The 20,143-nt window shown below is 35.9% G+C and overlaps 1 protein-coding gene across 6 annotated transcripts in view; it reads left to right on the top strand.

The window, feature by feature from the left end:
- FAR1 (fatty acyl-CoA reductase 1) overlaps positions 1-12,498 on the top strand; it is a 69,593-nt gene extending 57,095 nt beyond the window's left edge. For 4 of the 6 annotated variants that reach the window (XM_085550107.1, XM_015863939.3, XM_015863938.3 and 1 more), the window contains 5 exons: positions 64-131; positions 1,644-1,815; positions 7,247-7,376; positions 8,036-8,163; positions 9,687-12,498. In XM_085550107.1, coding sequence (XP_085406233.1) covers positions 64-131; positions 1,644-1,815; positions 7,247-7,376; positions 8,036-8,163; positions 9,687-9,849 — 661 coding nt within the window. In that variant the 3' untranslated portion in view covers positions 9,850-12,498. Of the gene's footprint in view, positions 1-63; positions 132-1,643; positions 1,816-2,143; positions 6,149-7,246; positions 7,377-8,035; positions 8,164-9,686 lie in introns of those variants that run through there. The other 2 variants (XM_085550110.1, XM_085550108.1) reach the window with 1 other exon arrangement.
- Positions 12,499-20,143: the final 7,645 nt, after the last annotated feature.

Here is a 20,143-nt window from a genome sequence, read left to right as displayed (position 1 = left end):
CCTCTCTCATCTGCCTTTATAAAAACTTATTTGTTCTCTAACTTTTTTTTTCCCCCCTTCCAGACCAAGAAATATCATGGTATATAACTGTACAACAGGTGGCACCAACCCTTTCCACTGGAGTGAAGTTGGTATGCTGTGTTTCTTTTTTATAAGCTTTAGTAGAAAAGTAAGATCAAGTGGGGGTAAAGAGTGTGTAATTAGTATGTCATGTTGCCCTTTTGTTGTTGAAACTAGTATAGCAGCCATACCTCTCAGTTTTGCAGTGCATTATGCTTTTTTTAGTCTCGTAGCACTGCTGTTACGTTTTGCATGTTTTTCAAAATTTCTTATTTTTAAAATCCAACTGTTTAAAGAATAGGAGAACTGGTAGTTTTTTGTGTGCATGCTTGATGCTGCCGCAATATTATCTGTGGAGTGTGAGTAGTACACAAAGAAAAGCACTGCTGAGAGAAGTAGCGACTGTGGATTTAATGTCAACCTCACTGTAAATATGTGGGTTAATAGTTCAAATTTAGAACAAAATTAGAAGTATTTTGTGCAGCTCCATAATTGAGAGGTATGATAATAGTTTTGCACTTGAAGCTCCTTGTTTCTAGCTTCAGCTATTTTTTTAGGGCTGTTTTATTCATCTGATGGTTATGTGAGATTACCTCTGCAGAGGGGAAGACCTCTTTAAGGAAGCATGGGCACCTATTTTCAGCTCAGATGTTTTGACTAAAATGTAACCCATGTGCCAAGAACCCTGTAGTGGTTCTTATTGTAAATACCATGCCAGCCAGTTTACCTTGCTAAACTCTTGTTAGCTCTACAGTTTTTAGAAACAGAATTCCTAAGGTTAGTTTATTTTTTTTCCCCTCTTTATCTTAATTACTTAAATCTAAATTACTTAAATTATTTCTCTTGACTACTTTCTTCATGCTTTTACTCACTTTTGTCCATTTTTATTTACCTATGTTTATAAACCTTATTGCTTCAGCTCAACTTGGAAAATAGCTGACTTCATTTGTATTCTAAATTTAATGGAGTGTTATGCTCTATAAGCAACAACGTAATATTACAGGAGACAATTACAAAGACCAAGTGAACTTCAAGATAACTGTTAAGGGATGTGCATGTCCACCATGCACTGAATTTTCAGGTGTCAAATTTCAGTTTCTCAAAGTCCAATCCTAACAGCGTTTCATGAAAAGATTGAATGTGTCAACCTGTAAAAAGTGTAATTTGAAATGTGCTTGAGATGTTTGCCTGATCATCAGCCTATTTTTTAAAAGTATTCTTATAGAAGTCTAGAATAGCCTTTATGAAATACAGAAGAATATTTAAATAGCTTTACATGCTATATAATTAACTGAACTCTTGAAATCAACTCATTGTGTAGGGAAGAGGAACAGAAAGAGAGAAGCTACAGTAAAATACTACTGAAGGTAAAAGCGTGAAAGACCTCTTGATGTAACATGAACCAGTTTAGCAGTATCTTAGGTTAAAAGCATAACTGTTTTGGTTTTTGTGATTTGTAGAAGAGCTAGGGTGGTAATTTGAATGGCACGCTAAAGTAGGTATTGTACACTGTGATATACTTTGAAAACCATTGAATTTTACATGGTTACTATCAAAGCTATTACGCAACTTTTCTTTCTCAGAATACCATGTAATTTCTACTTTCAAGAGGAATCCTCTCGAACAGGCCTTCAGACGGCCCAATGTAAATCTAACTTCCAATCACCTTTTATATCATTACTGGATTGCTGTAAGCCATAAGGCCCCAGCATTCCTGTATGATATCTACCTCAGGATTACTGGAAGAAGTCCAAGGTAATGATGACTAGCTCTGTCTTATCTGTTCCTCTGACTTTTAAACACAGCTATGCTTGCAGTGTGATGATGTATATTCATTTTTTTTTTCTTCTCCTGAATGCTTTGTGACTAAAACTCAGCTTTTTTTTCCCCCCTCTGTCTCTGAGAATAGGTCATTGAATTTGAAGTGAGTTTTATACTTCCTAGCAAAAACGAGGGTGTTTTGTTGAATATTTTCTTTGGTGGGGGGTTGATTAGTGAAGGCAAAAAGAATATAAAATATAGCAAATGTTGGTTCCTAAATTATAAGTATTAAAAATATGTTGATCCTTATTTTTTCCTACAGCACACCACCTATATTTGAATTACAAGACAAATCCATTAGATGGTGCAATAAGGCACCCTAGCGTTGTCTTTTGTTCCAATCCCCTTTTACATCAGTATCGGACTGCAGTTCGCCATATACTGCCTGCATTTTCGTATGATGTGTTGCTCAAATTGACAGGTCGTAAGCCATGGTAAGAAGGACAGGGCTAGAAGTGTCTTGTTGGTAAGGTGGTGGAGACTTATGAAGAGGATTTGGCATGGGTCCTGTCCAGATTTACTAACTACGAGCAATAACAATCCATCGACTGCGTTTCCACTCTGGAAAGTGGTTGGTATTAGGATTGTTGTTGCTGTTATAAACTGAAAATGGAAGGGAGATCACTAATAACTGTTGAGTTATTCCTGTATATGATACAGCCTGATCTGGTATGCTTTGTATCATCTCAACGTTCCATTCAGTTTATAGTAACTACCAGCTGGCTAACTTCTGCAGTGGTGAAAATTGCATAATTCTGCTAAACAGGCCAACCTAGACTACATAGAAGAAATATACGACGTCACTGCAATTTGTTTCAGATTTGTCAAGCCATATGATCTTAACTCACTGTATATATTATGTTTTCAAAAGTATTTGTCTTCAGACTCTAAAATCTCCACTGTGGTGACAGTGTGTTAAGACAAGTGAGTATTCTTTCATTGTCTGTAGTCTAGGTCTGTCTTAGGAGGGGAAAAATTATATAATAGATTTAGCATTGGCAAAAATAAAAGCAAGCCACATAAGTGGTTTTTAGGAGAAAACTTCTAAGCTGCTGTGGATTCTGTTGTTCCAAGCCTATTCAGTGGTGTAAAACAGCTGCAGTAGTGATGGAGGCTGTGCCCGTATAGTAAGCTCCCTGTGTTGAAAAGGTATTTAAACTCTACAGATCAAATGAAGACTTTAAGCGTGAGTTTTCAGCTGTTTTGATTCTTTTGTGATATCAGTGTGTTGAGTAATTCATAGTGAGTGCCCAAAAGATTGGAAGATTTCATCACTTGCTGAAAATAATTGCTATAAAAACCAACCTGCTGTCATACGTACAGGAAATAATACTGCTAGAATGTTGTCAGTGTTTAACCAGTGGGATCGTAACTCAGATCCTTTTAAGTAAAACAAGGCAATAAATATTAACACATTATTTAGATCACTTCTACAGTTGTAATGTTGAAATATTGAGTCTTGTTTTTTGTTCCTCCTGGAGTTCTTATTTGGATGCCAAACGCATGATTTAGAGCCTTAATCAGTACTAGTACATTTGTTGACATTAGAAGTGTTTCTTCCTGCCTGTGAAGTATTAGCGAGCTCTGCTAGTTAGTTTAGTATAGTTGTAGGTGGGCAGGCCTCCTACCGTACACCGGATCTCGAACTTGTGGGGAAGAAATATGTTCAACTAAATAAAAGTCTGTAAAGTTTAATTCGGTTGCTTGGAGAAAAAGCTTTTAAGTTTAATACCCAGTATGTTTAAAGGAATCTAAGTTGAATGATACAGTGTTTGTTTCTTTTTTTTTTTTTTTTTTTTTTAAATGAGAGCCTGTTTTAAGGAACGGTGTAGGGAAACTTACTTAGATGAAAAGGAGACATGCAGTTTTAAGTCCTAATGGGCTTCTTGCCTTATTAAATAGCAGACAATGTGGAGCCAGATCTCTGTTCTTGTTCAGGTTTTTTTTTTTTTCCTCTCATTTTTTGGCTCTCAGTATTTTGAAGCCTGCTTTAAGTAGCACATTGGAGATAACAATGGCATGGGAGTGTACTTCTGCTGTTGTGCTCCTTGTGTCTCATTGACTTCTGGTTTTAATTACCAGGTGACATGCACTAGGAAACCTTTTAAGCCTTGGAAACACAACTGGGGATTGTCGAATTTGTTATAATGCTTTTGAAGAAGCAGTACTTTTTATAGTGCAAAGCAAGGAAGGGCTAGCTTAATCTCAAGTGTGACCTTCATCCACAATGATTTAGCATGAATGATTTGACTGTATAGTAAAAAAAAAAACCAACCAAAAACTGATAAAATTGGCACAAGCAGATCTGACTAACTAAATTGACTTCACATGGCCCGTAGCCTACTCTCTCTCTGTTCACTTCTGAGAGATTTATTGCATACCATGTAGAAAAAACTAACAAAATTAGTGTATAGGTTGAACTGCACTGTTGCCATGCTGTCAGGGTATTTTACTATCTCTGAATGAGAGATGCTTAGGAAGTAGAACTAGATTGGACCTATGACCACTTGTAACTAAAGGATTATGCTGATAGTAATTAAAAAGTTACAAAAAAAACCCTCAACAAACAGATTGTTGTATGAGTTTCCTTTTTTTGAAGACTTGGCCTCTTGAAGTCTTGCATGTAGTACTTGTGGGAGCAGTTTGTAGTGAGAAAGGAAATATTTTTTGGTAATTGCTTTTGCTTCCAGTGAAACATTCTTGTATTTATTTAACAGTTGTAATAACAACAGTGAAGGAAAATAATGGGAAAAAATGCATGCAATGTTCTTTCCAAATTTTGCAGGTGTTAAAAGTACATTAAGGACGGAGTGGCATAGTGAGGATTTAATCTTGTAGGCTATTGAAGGTTTTTCTGTAGTACCGTGTAGTTATATAAATGGTGGTAAGAGGCCTCACTGTCCAAGTTCTGTAGTGTTGTTGCTTGCTGTGTGTACTTTTTGCATAGCAAAGCTTATTTGTTGTCTAATGAACTTCAAAATAAGGCATAGTTTATGCTTGTAACTTTGTAATGTTGCATAGTGTTTATCACAGCAGAACCTTATAAAAGGCTTGTTATGTTTGATATACTTGAGCACTTGAAAACAGACAAAGATCTTTCCAATTAGACTGGAAGAATACAGCAATGTTACAGCTGTAATTGAGGGATTTTTCCATCTGTTCATTTTCTGCTATTATTTAGAAGGCTAAAGAGAAACTGGAGCTGATGAATGTGGGAAGGTATAAAGACAGAATTTTAATTAAAGCTTATTAAACTTAACACAAACTACCCTTGACATAGTCACTGCCTTTTGGGAAGACTTTGAAGAAAAACTGTGCACTTTCAGGAATGAGAGCTGCTAGAAGTGGAAGAATTCCAGTTAATCTTAAACTTCAAAACTTAAAGATATATGAAACCTTGTCCATGGTTACTTAGTTTTGATATCAAGGAATTGTTGCTAATTGTTCTCTGTGGAACAACCTATGAACTGTATTTTTGAAACCTCAGGCTGAAAGTTCCATTAAGTATTTTGCACATTCTTCTTTCAGTTATCCATATGTTCCTATTTGCAGGAGAATTATGGTGCTGTTCAAGTTTTAAGATAACTTTACCAAAAACCATAGTTTGCTTAGAACTACTCAGGCATCCACTAGATTACACACGTTACTGACAGGTTTGAATGTAAAAGGTTTTTTTTCTTCTTTTTTTTTTTTTTTTAATTTATTTTTTTTTAAATAAGGTGTTTCTTGTTGGTTTAGTGTGAGTTAACAAGCTGTTACTGAGGAGGCTGGTCTTCTGCCATCCCTTAGCCGCATGCTCCTGCCACTTCCCTCTTGTCAGATGTGGCATTTAAGAAAACATAGAGACATTTGTTTTGGCTGATGTAACGCAAAACTAACCCTACAAAGAAAAGGAACGGTTTTCCACTGGTGATGTGAATCATCAGCTGATTCTGTGGTCAGTCACTAAGTTCAGTGTAAGAGAGATGAGGTAAAAGAATCTTCTTTGGCTGCCTAAGCTGTGTATATGTATTTCTTTAACTAGCTTTGCTATATGTTATAACATACATGTAAGCAGGTAGATTCCATGCTCTTAGAAAGGGATAAAAACAATGTCTGGCCTGCATCAAACTCCAAATCTACATTTATCTATTCAGACTTTCATTTACACTGTTGAGCACTTTGTGGGAGCGCAAATTATATTGGAAAGGTGTTTATGCTTTTTGTATATCAGATATGCTCTGTTTTTTTCAATCATCTCTGTTTTTATTAGTCCATTTCATTAAAATCAAACAGAGGCAGTATTAATATCCACTTCGAAGTGAGATACCAGCCATTAATTTTTAGTCATGTAATGCAAAATATATTGGTCAGATGACTTTCTGAGAATATGCTGTATCTGTCCAATAAGTATGAATGCACTTAGGCAACTTTCAGAGGAAAAAATAATAAAAAAAAAAGGTCATTTTTATTGTTGCTGGTAGTTCTTTTGAACAAAGCTTAATTTCAGAAAGTCATTTCCTGTTATTGCTGGGTTGTTCTGCTTTCTTTGCGTTTTCCATACTACTACTCTCTCTGCTTAAAATGACCAGTGTGTCCTGCTATAAGGAAGCAGTTCTGTCTGATGGAAATACCTCAAGTACCCAAAGCAGAAATGCAGTAGCATTTGGTTATATGAATACTAACTACTTTATAAAATTAAGTTACCTCTATAATACTTGGAAAGTTCCTGCATTTACATCTGGGCAAGACTTTCACATGAGATTAAATAGCTCACTTTTTGGGTTTACTTTATATACTCTGATTAAAGGGAAACTTGCCTAAATTGATCCTTATAACATTGTTTCTCTGTACTCCAAGTTACATTCTTGCAGAATTGTAGTCTGTGTAATAAAGCATAATGGAAGGTATTTCTGCATCTTTCAAAGTAACCTAGAACTGATCGCCTAAGTAGCAGGATCTGCTGTGGTCTGTCCCTTTGCTGTGGAAGCTGTAGGGGTTAAGGTGAAAAGTTGAATTTCTGATTATTCTAATAATTGATCTTGTATTGACCATAATAAATCAGTTTTGTTAAAGACATGGTCTTGCATAGTGTGCCAGAGGACTAGGGGAACTTTCTTCCTTGTTACGTGGTGTGTGCTCTGCACTATGCAACTCAGTTTTAAATACTTGCAAGTTAAATTGTTAATTTATGCTGAAGTGAAAAGCATTAAATGTTATATTACGGGGGTTTTTTTTCTTGTTTTTGAGATACTTCAATGTGTTAAGACTTTAATGTAGAGGAATGGGGTTAGAGGGTAATAAAGCTTACTATATTCTGCTTTGTTTTTCTTGTTTGAACTCATGTTTATTGCTGTAACTGTACATTCCATTCCTTGGACTGTAGGATGATGAAAACAATAACACGTCTGCATAAGGCCATGGTATTCTTAGAATACTTTACAAGCAATTCTTGGATCTGGAATACTGAAAATATGACTATGCTGATGAATCAACTAAGCCCTGAAGACAAAAAGGCAAGTAGCTGTGTGATGTGAATGTCAGAACTGAAAATGAAATGCAGATTTACTGGTTTTAGATGAAATAAATTGGTAATACCGCTTACTGTAATGCAGAATAGAACACGGTCCTGAATTGTTTCTGGAGATTCGTGCCACATCCTTTTGGATGTACCAAGTTGTCTATATGTTTGTCTTATTAGCTGAATAAACAGTGTGATGAGAGATTACAAAGGGCAGGACTCGTGGCAGAAGGCATGATAGAAAAGATTTTTAGGGTGACTTGATCTTATGATCAGGTCTTGCTCTATGTATCAACCATGTGACTGAGCTGTTCGGCTTGAGTACACCATGAATAAAAAAGCTTTTATTAGCACTATCACTTTTTCTGAGGAACAGGAGGTAGGTTATGTTGGACTTCTTTGTTGTGTGTGTTTCAAACCAGTAGCAACTTCAGTGTACATCTTTCATACCTTGGCAAGACAGCTGTGTATTTAAATCTTTTCATTTGTGGTGTGACTGAAAGCGCTCCTTGATAAATATACCAGACGAAGGGACTAAGAAAAGGGTTAAGGAAGAAGATAAACTGTCTTCATTTTTTATTTTTATCAAAAATGGCTTTTTGGGTTGGTTTTTTTTTTATGGCAATTAACAGTGAAAGCTTTTGTTTTATGCAGACTTTTAATTTTGATGTTCGACAACTACATTGGGCAGAATACATGGAAAACTACTGTATGGGAACGAAGAAATATGTGCTGAATGAAGAAATGTCTGGCCTCCCTGCTGCTAGGAAACATTTAAATAAGTAAGGATTCATTTTCATGGTTTTAGTTTGTTTTCCTGCATTTCTGCTTTCCACATCAAGTTTTACATTTCAATTTCACGACTTAGCTTTTGTATCTCCTGTATAGGTCTGCCAGGTTAGTTCTGTCCTAGTTCAGTTGTCTGAAATAGTCTATAGTTTTTTCTTCCTTCATTTGTTGCTTTTGCATTGTTCTTACTACTAGTAATTTCAGTATGTCTGGCATTATGGCTGTAGTTCCAATTGCTAGTGTATACTGTGTAATTTAGATTTCTGATTTTAATAAGAATCCATTTTGGGAGGTTTAAAAAAAAAAAACAACACAGTTAAACAAGATCAGAATGGCTTGCACAACCAGAGGTTTAGCATGACAATCAGTGCTTCATTTGGGAACGTGTTCTCTCAAAGCAGACAAATAAGCATGTGAGGGTTCTACTCCAGGACAGAAAACTTTGATGTTCCTTGGAGATGGAACATCTCTTAGCCTCTTATCTGTGACTTAACTCTTCCACTTAGAGTGTGTTGTTACTATTCAGAACTTCATTGGCATAGACAGACTTTTTTCTTTTAGATGGTCTTCTGAAAAAGAAATTGACAGGGATGATTTCAGTGTTGAGAATTTTAGCCAAACTTGCCTGCATTATCCTATGAGATGGCTGTAAAGGCCACATGTAGCATAGCAATGTGCTAATCTGAATTCATGATAAATAGTCATTTTAGTTCAGGTATGTTATAATTGTGAATGTCACATTTGCAGGCAGATTATTGTGGGAAATTTGGATTTAAATGCCATTCAGAAGTGTGCTGGAGATATGTGGGTACCGTTCTTTGTACAAAGAATCATACCAAAATAACATGAGAAAATAGTTTTGGAGTGGCATCTTACCATCCCAGTTCTGTTTATAAAAAGATTAAATTTGCATGAGAGTTAGATTTTAGCTTATCTTTAGTTCAAGGTATTATAGTTCTTTTGTTACCATTTAGCACTAAGCTCTAGCTAATCTAGAGTTGAGAAGTCTATTTTCATTACTGACAAGATATGGCAACCTAAGGAAACTGGCTTCTCTAGGAAACTGAGTAGAGTACTTCCTCAGGTATAGAAGTGGTTTTTTTGTGTTTTTTGTGTTTTTTTTTAATATTTTATTTAACTTATGTAATGTGGAAGACTAGACTATTTTTCTACAGTTAAGCTATGTAGAGTAAGGCCTGGGTGTAATAAGCCCCAGTATGCCTGTACAGTTATGTATGTTCTTAGGGCTGCCTTAAAAGTATGGATTGTCACGGTTTACTGAATCAAAAAGGTGACTCATTTTTCAGTGAAGTTTGTGCCAATTCTCATTTATTCTGGAGCTTCAATGTTTACACGTGAGACTATTGAAAAAACCCAATTGCTCTAAGTTATGTCTGTAATAGTGTATCTTGAGATGAGTAGATGAACAAATTAAATTGTTGAATTTTATTTTTTTTTCCCCCCTTAGTCCGCTGTATCATGGCTCTTATGTTTTCTTTTTCTTTTTCCTTCTTAGGTTAAGGAATATACGCTATGGATTCAATACGATTCTTGTGATCCTGATTTGGCGCATCTTTATTGCAAGATCACAAATGGCAAGAAATATCTGGTACTTTGTGGTTAGTCTGTGCTACAAGTTCCTCTCCTACTTCAGAGCCTCCAGTACTATGAGATACTGAAGAACAAGAATTTAGCAGTAGGGCATCTATGCATATAGCGGTCTAACTACACAAAATCTGTTACGTGTATTCATCTCACATTTTGTAAAAGCATAGTTTTATTTTAAATTGGAGTGCAAAATACATAGTACGGTATATGTAAAGTTAGTTATATATCTTCCTGAAAACAGAGAAAATAAAATGGTCAAGTGCCAGGCTGAACTGACCTTAGGCAAGTATTCTACTTTTTAACCCGGGCAGAACATTTTAGACCACCGACCAACATAACTGTGCAGTTTGGGACACTTTTGATTTAAATCTGCCTTAACATAATTTTATTTTTATTCCACATTGAGAGAAGTAAATATTGATTTAAGATTTGCTAGTTATTGTAGACCTATTTATTTGAAATCCTGCTAAATTGCAAAGGGATTTACAGTTGCTGAAGTGTATAAATGCTGGTGGATATCCTGGAAAAACTATTGTCTTTTTGCCACTTCTTCTCTTCTCAAAGAGAACTGTTACTGAAAGGCCTTGTGTGCGATCTCGTTTTTTGGAGTGATTCAGTTTTTTGCTCAAAATTGGCCCCATCTTACTTGACTTTGTCAGCATGACTAGTTTGCTTTTCTGAAAGCTGAATCGATCCTATCATTGAATAGATAAAAGGAATGTAGCCCTGAGGGGGGAAAAAGTGATCATTGACCGTCCTTTTTTTTTGTTGTTGTTGTTGGTAACACAGAGCCAGCACTTGATTGTTACAGTTTTGACTCAAAAGGGTAAATGTATTTGAAAAGAGTTTATTATGCTTGATAGTTATTTATAGTACTGGTAACTGTAGTTGGACAAACTCTAGGCTTTTGTTGAGATATACGTGTTTGTAGATCTTTGCATAGTCTTACTGAATGCTTCATGAATGAAAAGCTCTTGCAGTCTGTAAGCTATGAAGTTCCATGCATGGATAACACCGTTGCCTAAGCACACTTTCTCGTTTCTGCCCCAATAAAGACCTTTGTTTTGCTGGGCAAGCAAAGCAAGATGCATCGTGCTTCAGAATGGAAGTATCTTAACTGATCTCCTATGATATAGTTTGAATTATTAGGTTTAAATACAAGAAAGGGTTTTTCTGCATTTAATTCATTCTGGTAGGTAAAACTCATCAAATATAAACTCATCAAAATAGCAAGTTGTAAGAAAAGTCTCTATTCCTGTTTAAGGCAATAAGTAAAGATCCCTTGAAATTTTGCTCACCTAGAGCTTTATTTAAGAACAATGCAGCTCTCCACTTACTGATGCACTGACCAGCACCCTTGCCCAGTGCTTTTTCATTAAAATCAGTTTATACCATATGTTAATATGTTCTTGAATCTGCTTGAAGAAAAGAAATAATGACTTAATTACACAAGAGCTAAATTATACTTGCCCTTGGTAGTTGTCCTATTTGAATTAAGTATGTAAAGAAGTTATTTTGCTATTCTTGTGGAAACTCCTTACTTTAAGGAGAGCACCTTTCATGCAGGTGTATATCTCATTTTGAAAAGAAAATGGCTTCCTTGTTGAAGCTAAGTATTCTGTAGTAAGTAGTTAGGCTGTAATTCCTTTTTAAAATGATCTCTATGTGTATATAAATATATGTATAATGCTAGTGATGGAAAGCCTAAATGGTCTAGGACCACACCTTGTGTGAGAGACCTCTTACTGTGGCTGAAAATAAATTATGGCTTCTGTGACTGAAGATGTTACACTTCAACAAATGCATTAGGTGTATTACACTTTTAGTTACCTCTCCAAGCATCTTACTAGACCTGAAAATATGCTTAAGCATTCCTGCACTGTAGACTTTTTTCAGAGGTGCCTACAATCCAATGATGTCTTCATCTCATGTTGGCATGTGACTGAAGTTTGCAAAAAGACAAGTACATTATATTCCAAAAATAATTTCTGTGCAACAATTCACTTAAAAAATTGTTCCTTATAGTCATTACTACATGTGATACTTTTCAAATTGATTTGTTAATAATGCAAACTGTGAAGCCAATGAATTGATTATTTCTGGTCCATAACTGCTTAGGAGTCTGTTCTGTTGAATATATAACTGGAGAAAAGGATACTTCACCTCTACTCTTTAAACATTTAACAGTTTAGAAACTCAGCTTTTTTTCCTCTTTGGAGTCCATGGTTATCTGTTGACTATTGGTATCTTAAACTCATCAGTCATCCTATTTAATTGATGATAGATTTAGTGTCACATATATTACGTTACTTACGTTGCTTCCTGTGGTCAGTCTGTGAAATTCTATCTGAACGTACTGTTTTCTTTCCATATCAGGACCCTGTTCTATTGCAGTTCTTCAGTGTTTGCACGTAATAAATGTTGGTCAGAAATAGACTGGAACTTTGTTTTGATACAGGAAGCTGGATTCACTGTACTGAATAGCAAATGACAGGAGGTATTCCAATTGGTTAAATAGGAAGAGCAATTGAAACAACGTGATCACTTAAGTTACAGGTATTTAAATTTGGGACCAGGAAAAATTATATTTTCCTGTTATGTTTTTCTGCTGTAGGAACAGATGTTCAGAAACAAATGCTAAATCTGTGAGCTTTTATAAGACAAACAGAAATATTGGGTGCCTTTGTTTGTAAACCAAAAAATAAACAAATCGCTTAAAAGTGTTGTGTTGATTGTATTTTTGCCCTTTAAGTGTTTTTTATATTCTTACATGTTTTTAGTGTAATTTGTGGGAAATAACTGAATAGTATGAATTTGGTTTTTATACTCATAAACATGTGTTTTCCTTGATAAGTCTTTGAAGGTCAAGTTAGTGACAGAAAAACAAAATAACAGGACACAGAAATGTCAACATAAACTTTTGTGAACTGATATCTGAACACATGGTGTTTGGTCATAGAAACTTTCTGTTGCACTTCATGTGCCTTTTTCTTAGCATTTCTATTTGTAATATCAATTATGCGTTTGATTAAATGACTGTTTTTTCTCATAGCTTAAAAGGCACTTGGGATTTGAAGTAGTTAGCACATGGATTAATATTCCAAGGAATTGCAAGCAGTCATGGCTGTTGCAGCATCTTGATTTGGTGGTGGGTTAAGGGAGGGTTGTATTAACTTCATGTATCACCTAAATCGTTGTGGTTTTGTTTGTTGTTTCTTTTTTTAACCTCCTGATCTTCTTCAGATAACTGTCCACCTTTCTGTCAGGAGGTGACTGTAAGTTAAAGGCTACTTTAACAAATGTGACTCACTGATAGGTAACTACTAATGGTGCAGTTGGTTTCTCTGGAATATTGGATAACGAAGGCTTTGAATGGCTTTTAGTGGGTGTGTGCATATTCTTACATCAGTTATATCCATTAACTGCAAAGGTAATGTTTGTTATCAGAAGCCTTTAATTTCATTCTAGTTCAATTATTTCTTTCAGGGTAGTGATTCTGTAGTTATTTTAACTTAAAAAATGAATACCCTCAGGTGGGAGCTGGGCCTGTTGTTTCTGTATGCACACATGGGTGGAAAAAAGCATGGCCTTTTGTTATTGAAGCATTTTCAACTTTGCAAATGATTCTTTAAGGAAAGAAGAAATTAAACTGTTCCTTGATCAAAATTTATCATGCACAGGAGAGAAGAGGAATAAATCCTAAGTTGTTTCTGCCTCATAAGTTAGGGCATACAAGAGAGGAGGTAGGGGATGCTCTTATCTGTATTATTATTGTAGATCCCAAGAGGGTCAGAAAGTAGTTATGTTCTAGTTGTTTTTTTCAAGAAACATCTGATTTACTAGTTCACTTCAGTGCGAATAATTTAGTGCTTATCCACTACTGACTTTAAGGATCATGTCTGTTTTAATTCAGATTCAAGACAATTTCATGTACCTGTAAAGTTTTATCTGTATGAAACTGTACTTCAGCTGTTCCTCATTTCCTGATGAAGTGATCACAGAACTGGAGACACTGCATAGTAACAGGTTTAGACACTTAACTTGGATAGCATTCAAGAGTCTGAAGTGAGGAGGCGTGATTTCTGTTACTATATATAGTTATTTTCTCAGTGTGATTCAGCATCATAAGGCACGTGCTTAAAATAAATAAGGACTTCTCAAAAGCAGTCATACTGCAGGGTGTGGGAATAAAACAGTTAAACAATGGGAAAAAACTTAATGCTGTTAGAATTTGTTCTTATTTTAATGGGAATGTGACGTAGTAGCTGTATTGACACTGTGGTCATGTGATGCGTGATCTGTTATATATTATGCTTACTGTCCAAGCAGATAAATCAGAGAGCAGAAGTTAACTGTATGTGACTTAAGTTTGTCATCAGGTGCCACTCCCTTAATGTGCTCTCCCAGGACAGTTCTTATTCCAGCTTAAAGATTCAGTCTTGGACTGGACAGGGGCAGCAGCTAATGAGATTCTTGATCAGAGTGTCAGTGTATGAAAATCTGCAGTCTGTGGAAGGTGAGACTTTGCAGTTTATAGGATAGAAGTTTTCTTGCAAGTTATTTACATGATATAAGGGGCAGCAGTATGTCCTTCAAATGCATGTTATCACTCCCACGTGAGGTGTTTTCAAATAGGCTTTCCAATAAGTTCTTGCACTGATTTTTGAACAAATTGCCCAAGCTAGAACAAGACAACTTGGTAGCTACTGTATGTCCTCTGCAGGAAGAATGAGCATCACCTGATCAACTTGCTATGCAGTGTGCTTCCTTCATATTCTTTCAAGGTATTTTGTTCAATGCATGTAATTTTTTAAATTGTAGTTCATTTAATAGTTAAATATAATTTTAAGTTTTCACTTAAAAGGATTTGTTTGATTTTTATTTTTTTCCCTTCCTAATAATTTTCAAATTAATTTTGCCTTTTCTGTTTGATCCAGGCTCTCCCAGTTTTGATCAGAGTTTTACTTTTAATTGTATAAAAGAACTATTTTTCAGAACATTGTGTGTAACTAGGAAAAGGATTCAAGACTAATGCAAGCACAAGAAGCCCAAGCCTCTTGAACTGGATGAGCTTTCACTGAGTAAATTAACAACATAAGCTAATGCTGACTGATGATGTGACATCAGGTAGAAGATCTCAGAAGCTATGATGGAGGACTTACAAATGATTTTTCACTGCATTCTGTTTATTTGCTGTCTGTGCTTTTGTCTGTAGTCAACTATTCAACACTAGGTAACACTTTTCTCTGCTATATCGTGTTGCAAAAATGACAGTCCACAAGGCTGCTTCTGTGTTTGGATCTTAGGCTTACTCTCCTTTTGCTGAGTGGGCATTTCTGCTGGGCACCTTTATTTCCTCCCCCACTCAGGTTCTGCCATCAGCTCCTCTGTTCTTGCTACCTGCTCAGCTGACTGACTGTAGCTGTTAGTGCTAGGCCTATTGAAATTAAAAGATTGTATGCTTTATTAATGCCAGGCACTGAGTGTACCAGGGCAACGACCACTTTGTGTAAGAATGTTAAATTCTGTTTATTTCAAACCAATGGTAGATCTCTAATTCCTGTGTGACTACAAATATCAGTTGAGTTATGCACTTGTAAGGCCACGTGGCAGAACAGGTCCCACGTCTTTTCAATCCACGTATGTGGTTTTAAGCCACAACTAATATTTCCTTGTCAGTGACACCTGTGGTTTTCCTCTGTTAAATATTTGATTTGGAAAGAAAAACATGCAAGGTAGCTTTCACTCTTTGTGACTCTAATTTAAAACCAAGCCTATTCATTTTTAATAGGAATGTACAGCACTTAAGCTAGTAAGTCAGTTTCTGGCTGTTTTCTATGTTTCATATGGCTTCTGCATTTTAGAGCCAGTGTGTTTTTAGTAATGATGCATCTGTTTGAAGAGTGTGGAATGACTTGAAAGTAGACAGAATATTAGGTTGCTGAAAATATTCTAGTTTTGGTCTAGTAGCATTCTGTGAATATTTATAATAGTAACGATGCTAAATCTTTGGTTAGAGAGAACTAGAACACTTCATTTTTCCTAAGCGATACTGCTTTTATGTTAGTCTCCACTGTTAGACTGTAGAGAGAAGAAACACTGTTATGTGTTGAACCACTAGTAGGAAATACTAACTGGCTACATATGAATTAATGAGCTAAAATTATCCTAAACCTGACCTCACAGAAGGAGAAGTATTAGAAAAATTCAGAGCTGCAAGACAGAAACAATTGGTGCTTTACTCTTTGAAGTCAAGTACTCTTTACTTTAGAAGGTTGTACTAATATCCATCTAAAAACCTTGCTTGTAGCTAGAACTTTATTCAAATTATATGTGGAAGAAATGTTGAGGCCGGAAAACAAATACTGGGGGATGTCAGTTTTTCCTCAGTGCTTTTTGTCTGCTTTCAGAATTATGTGATCCTGTGATTTTAATCATTCTGTTGGGAACTTGGATTTTGTGCTTCACTTGACTTTTGTTGAAGTGTCAGGAGTTATTACCCCCCCTCGTGCCAGCAATGATCAGTCTAACCAGCATTTAAACTGCATGGGGAAATCTGGAAAACAGATGCTCCCTTCACTCACTTCACGTGTGCTTGGCATGAAGTTTTAGTAGTTAACTTTCTAATGTCAGGTATCTCTTAGAGATCTCAGGCAAGCCACTGCATATCCATCTTATCCTATCTCTTCTGGCAGTTGATGTGGGGAGCAGAACAAAAAGCCTATCCAGATTAACCATGCTAAGAGTAAAGTCAGTGCCAGCTGCATACTTAAAGTAATACTATTTCAAAATCTGGAGATTTTCTTAACATGTTTTGTTGTTTGTTTGTTTTTCTTCACAAAAGCTATAAAACGTAAGGCAATGACTTGCCGCCTGATGAACATTGGTAATGTTTAAAGCACAAAATCTGCTTTCAGGTCATGTTAAGTCTTCTCATTTAGGCAAGCATTGGTATTCTGTGTTTGTGATGAATCACTGTAGAAACCCAAGTGGGAGAGTTTAGAGCGGATAGTGTGTGTTGAAAAAGACACAGATATTTTACATAATTAACTGCTTGGGGCCCAAGTTAGTCTGGAGGTGGGAAACAGACTTTCAGGTAAGGCAGAAGCAGAAAATGATGCTGTTGCTTGGGACAGAAAAGGCTGAGCTGTCCCTCTGAATAGCAGCATATTTGAACTGATGCACAGTGGACTCCTTACTGATCTGTCTCTTTGTCTTTTCTACCTAATCTATGCTCACTTTCACTCTTGTAAACAGTGGTTTCCAGGTTGTTTGCTACTGCTTTTAATTAAATCGATTGTCCTCAAATACAGGCTCTTTGTCAACTATAGTTCTCTTGATGTAATACAGCCTTCTTGTTTTTGGTTTTTTTGCATGGTATTCACATTCATTTCATGGCTTTTGAGTTTTGTGGGGCCTTAGGAATATTCTACTAAATAGACTTCAATTGGCTTCCTTTATGTAGTCCTTTGCCTACTCAATGCCTCATCATCCTTGGGTAGCAAGTTCCAAGACCAGGAATTAGTTCACCAAGGAAGTAGTGATAGGAGTTCCTGTGCACGTAGTCACCCACCGTTGAGGTGACCTTTTTTTCTTTTTTAATGTGAAATACTGGAAAATGATTTTTCAGTTATGTGTAATATGCTGTCTTCTAATTGTTGGGTTCATAAGACTTCTCTAACAAAATATGCTGCGCACATGGCTTCTGTTCTGCCTCCTGGGTTACATCTCTTTTACTTATACTCACTGCAAATAGTCTTTGACAGAATGCGATAAAGAATAAATATACCCACAGCAGATTCAATCAGTCTTGTTTCTTCAAATATATTACTTGGGGTGTTGATTAAATTATGAACATAAAATATGAATTGGAAAGCATACTTTAATAATTTGACAAGTTTCTGGAAGTGTGTAAATGTGTGTGTCTCTGCCTCCATGTGCACATGAAATAAACCTTTTATTGCAGAAACTACTTTCTGAGGCTCATCTGAAGCATTCAGCCTTGGCAGCTTTTGAAAGTAAAATCGTGTGTGCATCAGATAAAGAGTGGTTTAAGGGCAAGTGTTCTTTCTTTAAAAAGAATTAAAACTTGTGTAACTTGTGGTATTATCTGCACTTGTCCAAAGGAGAAGTAGAAAACGGAAGATGAATGAAGTATCTTCAAGTATTTCTGCCACCCTTCTCTTTAGGACATTAAGTATAACCACTGTTGCTAAGTTACCATGAACACTGATTTTTATTTTTATTTTTCCTCCTGCAGGAATTGGCCATAGGTCATTAATAAAATTGCTGGAAGACAGTATTTGGTGGGCTCTCAAATTCTATTCTTCCAAAACAGTGTTTGATCGAAGATAAACTGTAAAGAAGACTGTAACTGAATTGTTAATCTTGACAGGCGTTAAGCCAAAAACTCTTGGCCATAGTCTGAAGTATCTTGGAGCTGAAGTATCTTAATACGTGTGATGTCTAAGCTCTGTTTAGGTTTACCTGCTGTATCATTTTGAACTGTGTCCATTTATATTCTTAATGGAAGAGCTGTATACAGTGTTCTAAGGAACTGTAGCAGTTATTGTTAAGTAATTAAATTGTAAGGTTGTCTTAGTTTTTTCTGACATTACTCTTCTTTTGCCTCTTTCTTTAGAAGAAAAGAATGGCTGTGGAGATTAGTACTTGGAAACAGTAAGGGACAGCAGATCCCAGATCTATCTCATCCAGGCAATTAACTTCAGGAAGAAGTCTTGCTTCAGAAGCCCGTTTATAAGTGATGCATGTCTGCCTCTACAGGATTTTTACAAACATCGCATTAAGTCATCACTATAGTCACTATTTTTCAAAGAAATTTAAGCTTAGCACTGAACAAACACTACCAGCTCTTACTGTAGTTTTTGCAGTTTTAATTGTAGTTGAGTTAAACAGTCTCCATGATATTAGTGAATATCAGGTTGAAACACTAGGCCAAATTTAATCACTTTTAAATAAGCAAATCATGTAATTTAGAGGACAGCTTATTTTTGTGTAAGTCCTAAGGTGTGTGTGTATGTATGTATATGTGTATATATATATACACACAGATATGGCTTTTTAATGTCAATTTATAACAAAATCTTAAATGTTTTCAGAGTGAGATAAACTTTGCTGCTTCACAGAAATACAGTGTTTATAATCTGAATTTCATTTCAAGTATATTAAAAGTAGTATGCAGTTTAGAAATACAGGGTTATTTTTAATATTGAAGTTGAATTGTTAGCACAAAGATGCATGTTAATGAATTCTGCTCTGAAAAACTGAATTTGGAGTGAGAAAGGATTAATGCAGCCTGGAAAAATTAAAGTGTAAGAACTATTTCCATGGTTGTATTAAGATATGTAGGATGTAGTGTATTTACAGTCGAGTTTGAATGCTATTGTAGGTAGCAATAAATGGAAGAGTGAGAAAAGAGTGACAGGGTCAGTTGCACAGTACTTTTTTCCTGCAGATTTATGAAGACATCCTAAGAGATCACACCTTTAAAAAGAAAATATCTCTCTCTTTTTTTTTTTTTCCCCTACAGTTTGAGTCATTTTTTTTTTTAAATGTTTTGAATGCACAGTGAAGCAGAAATGGGAAGTGCAGATACACCACTGATAATGATATTGCAGTTACTGTTACTTCAGTGGGCTTATGAACTCTTAATTCACTTGATTTGAGAGAGCAAGTTGAAGAAGGAAATCTTGAGTCATTGCAGGCAAACTGTTAGGTAAGCAGTGATAAATAGTCTGACTTCATGTTGATAACAACTATTGTGTATTTTGCTTTGGAAACATAATGATACATCTGCCCTAACATTACCACTATAGTGGTTGCTGTTTAACAGTTGCTGTTAGGTGGTGGGACTTGGCAAACAGACTGGGCTTGACTTTGCTGCCATTGATCTCAGCTGCAGGATCACAAACTGAAAGAGGGAACCCCTGGAGTCTTCAGGGGGTTTGAAACAAATATTACATCATAGATGTTACACATTGCAGAAACATCTCTTTCCAAGATGTTCCTGTATGTATGCAATATACATCTTGATAGAAACAAACATTGTTCCGATTAAGGGTAATTTTCCTGAGAGGGTAAAAATGACCAAGCAAACAGCCTGATACAAATGCTGCTTGAGGTTGGTGGCCTACTAAAACTATGATGCAGAGGTCTCTTTTGATAGCTTGACAACACTGAGTTTGCAGGCGTCTTTCTTGGCTTCAAGAATCATGAACAGCGAACAGCTACAGACGACTTTATGGCAGTGAAGACTGTAGAGTTTGCTGGGAAGTTTGTGTGCCCAAAGCAGACTTGTGGCAAAAATGGAACTTACTCTGGGCTCAGTCGCTCTCCTTAGGAGTC

This window comes from Coturnix japonica, chromosome 5, assembly GCF_054131305.1.
Source record: "Coturnix japonica strain WE chromosome 5, WE-NBRP24, whole genome shotgun sequence".
Lineage (NCBI taxonomy): Eukaryota > Metazoa > Chordata > Aves > Galliformes > Phasianidae > Coturnix > Coturnix japonica.
This window is presented reverse-complemented; position numbering and strand designations above follow the sequence as displayed.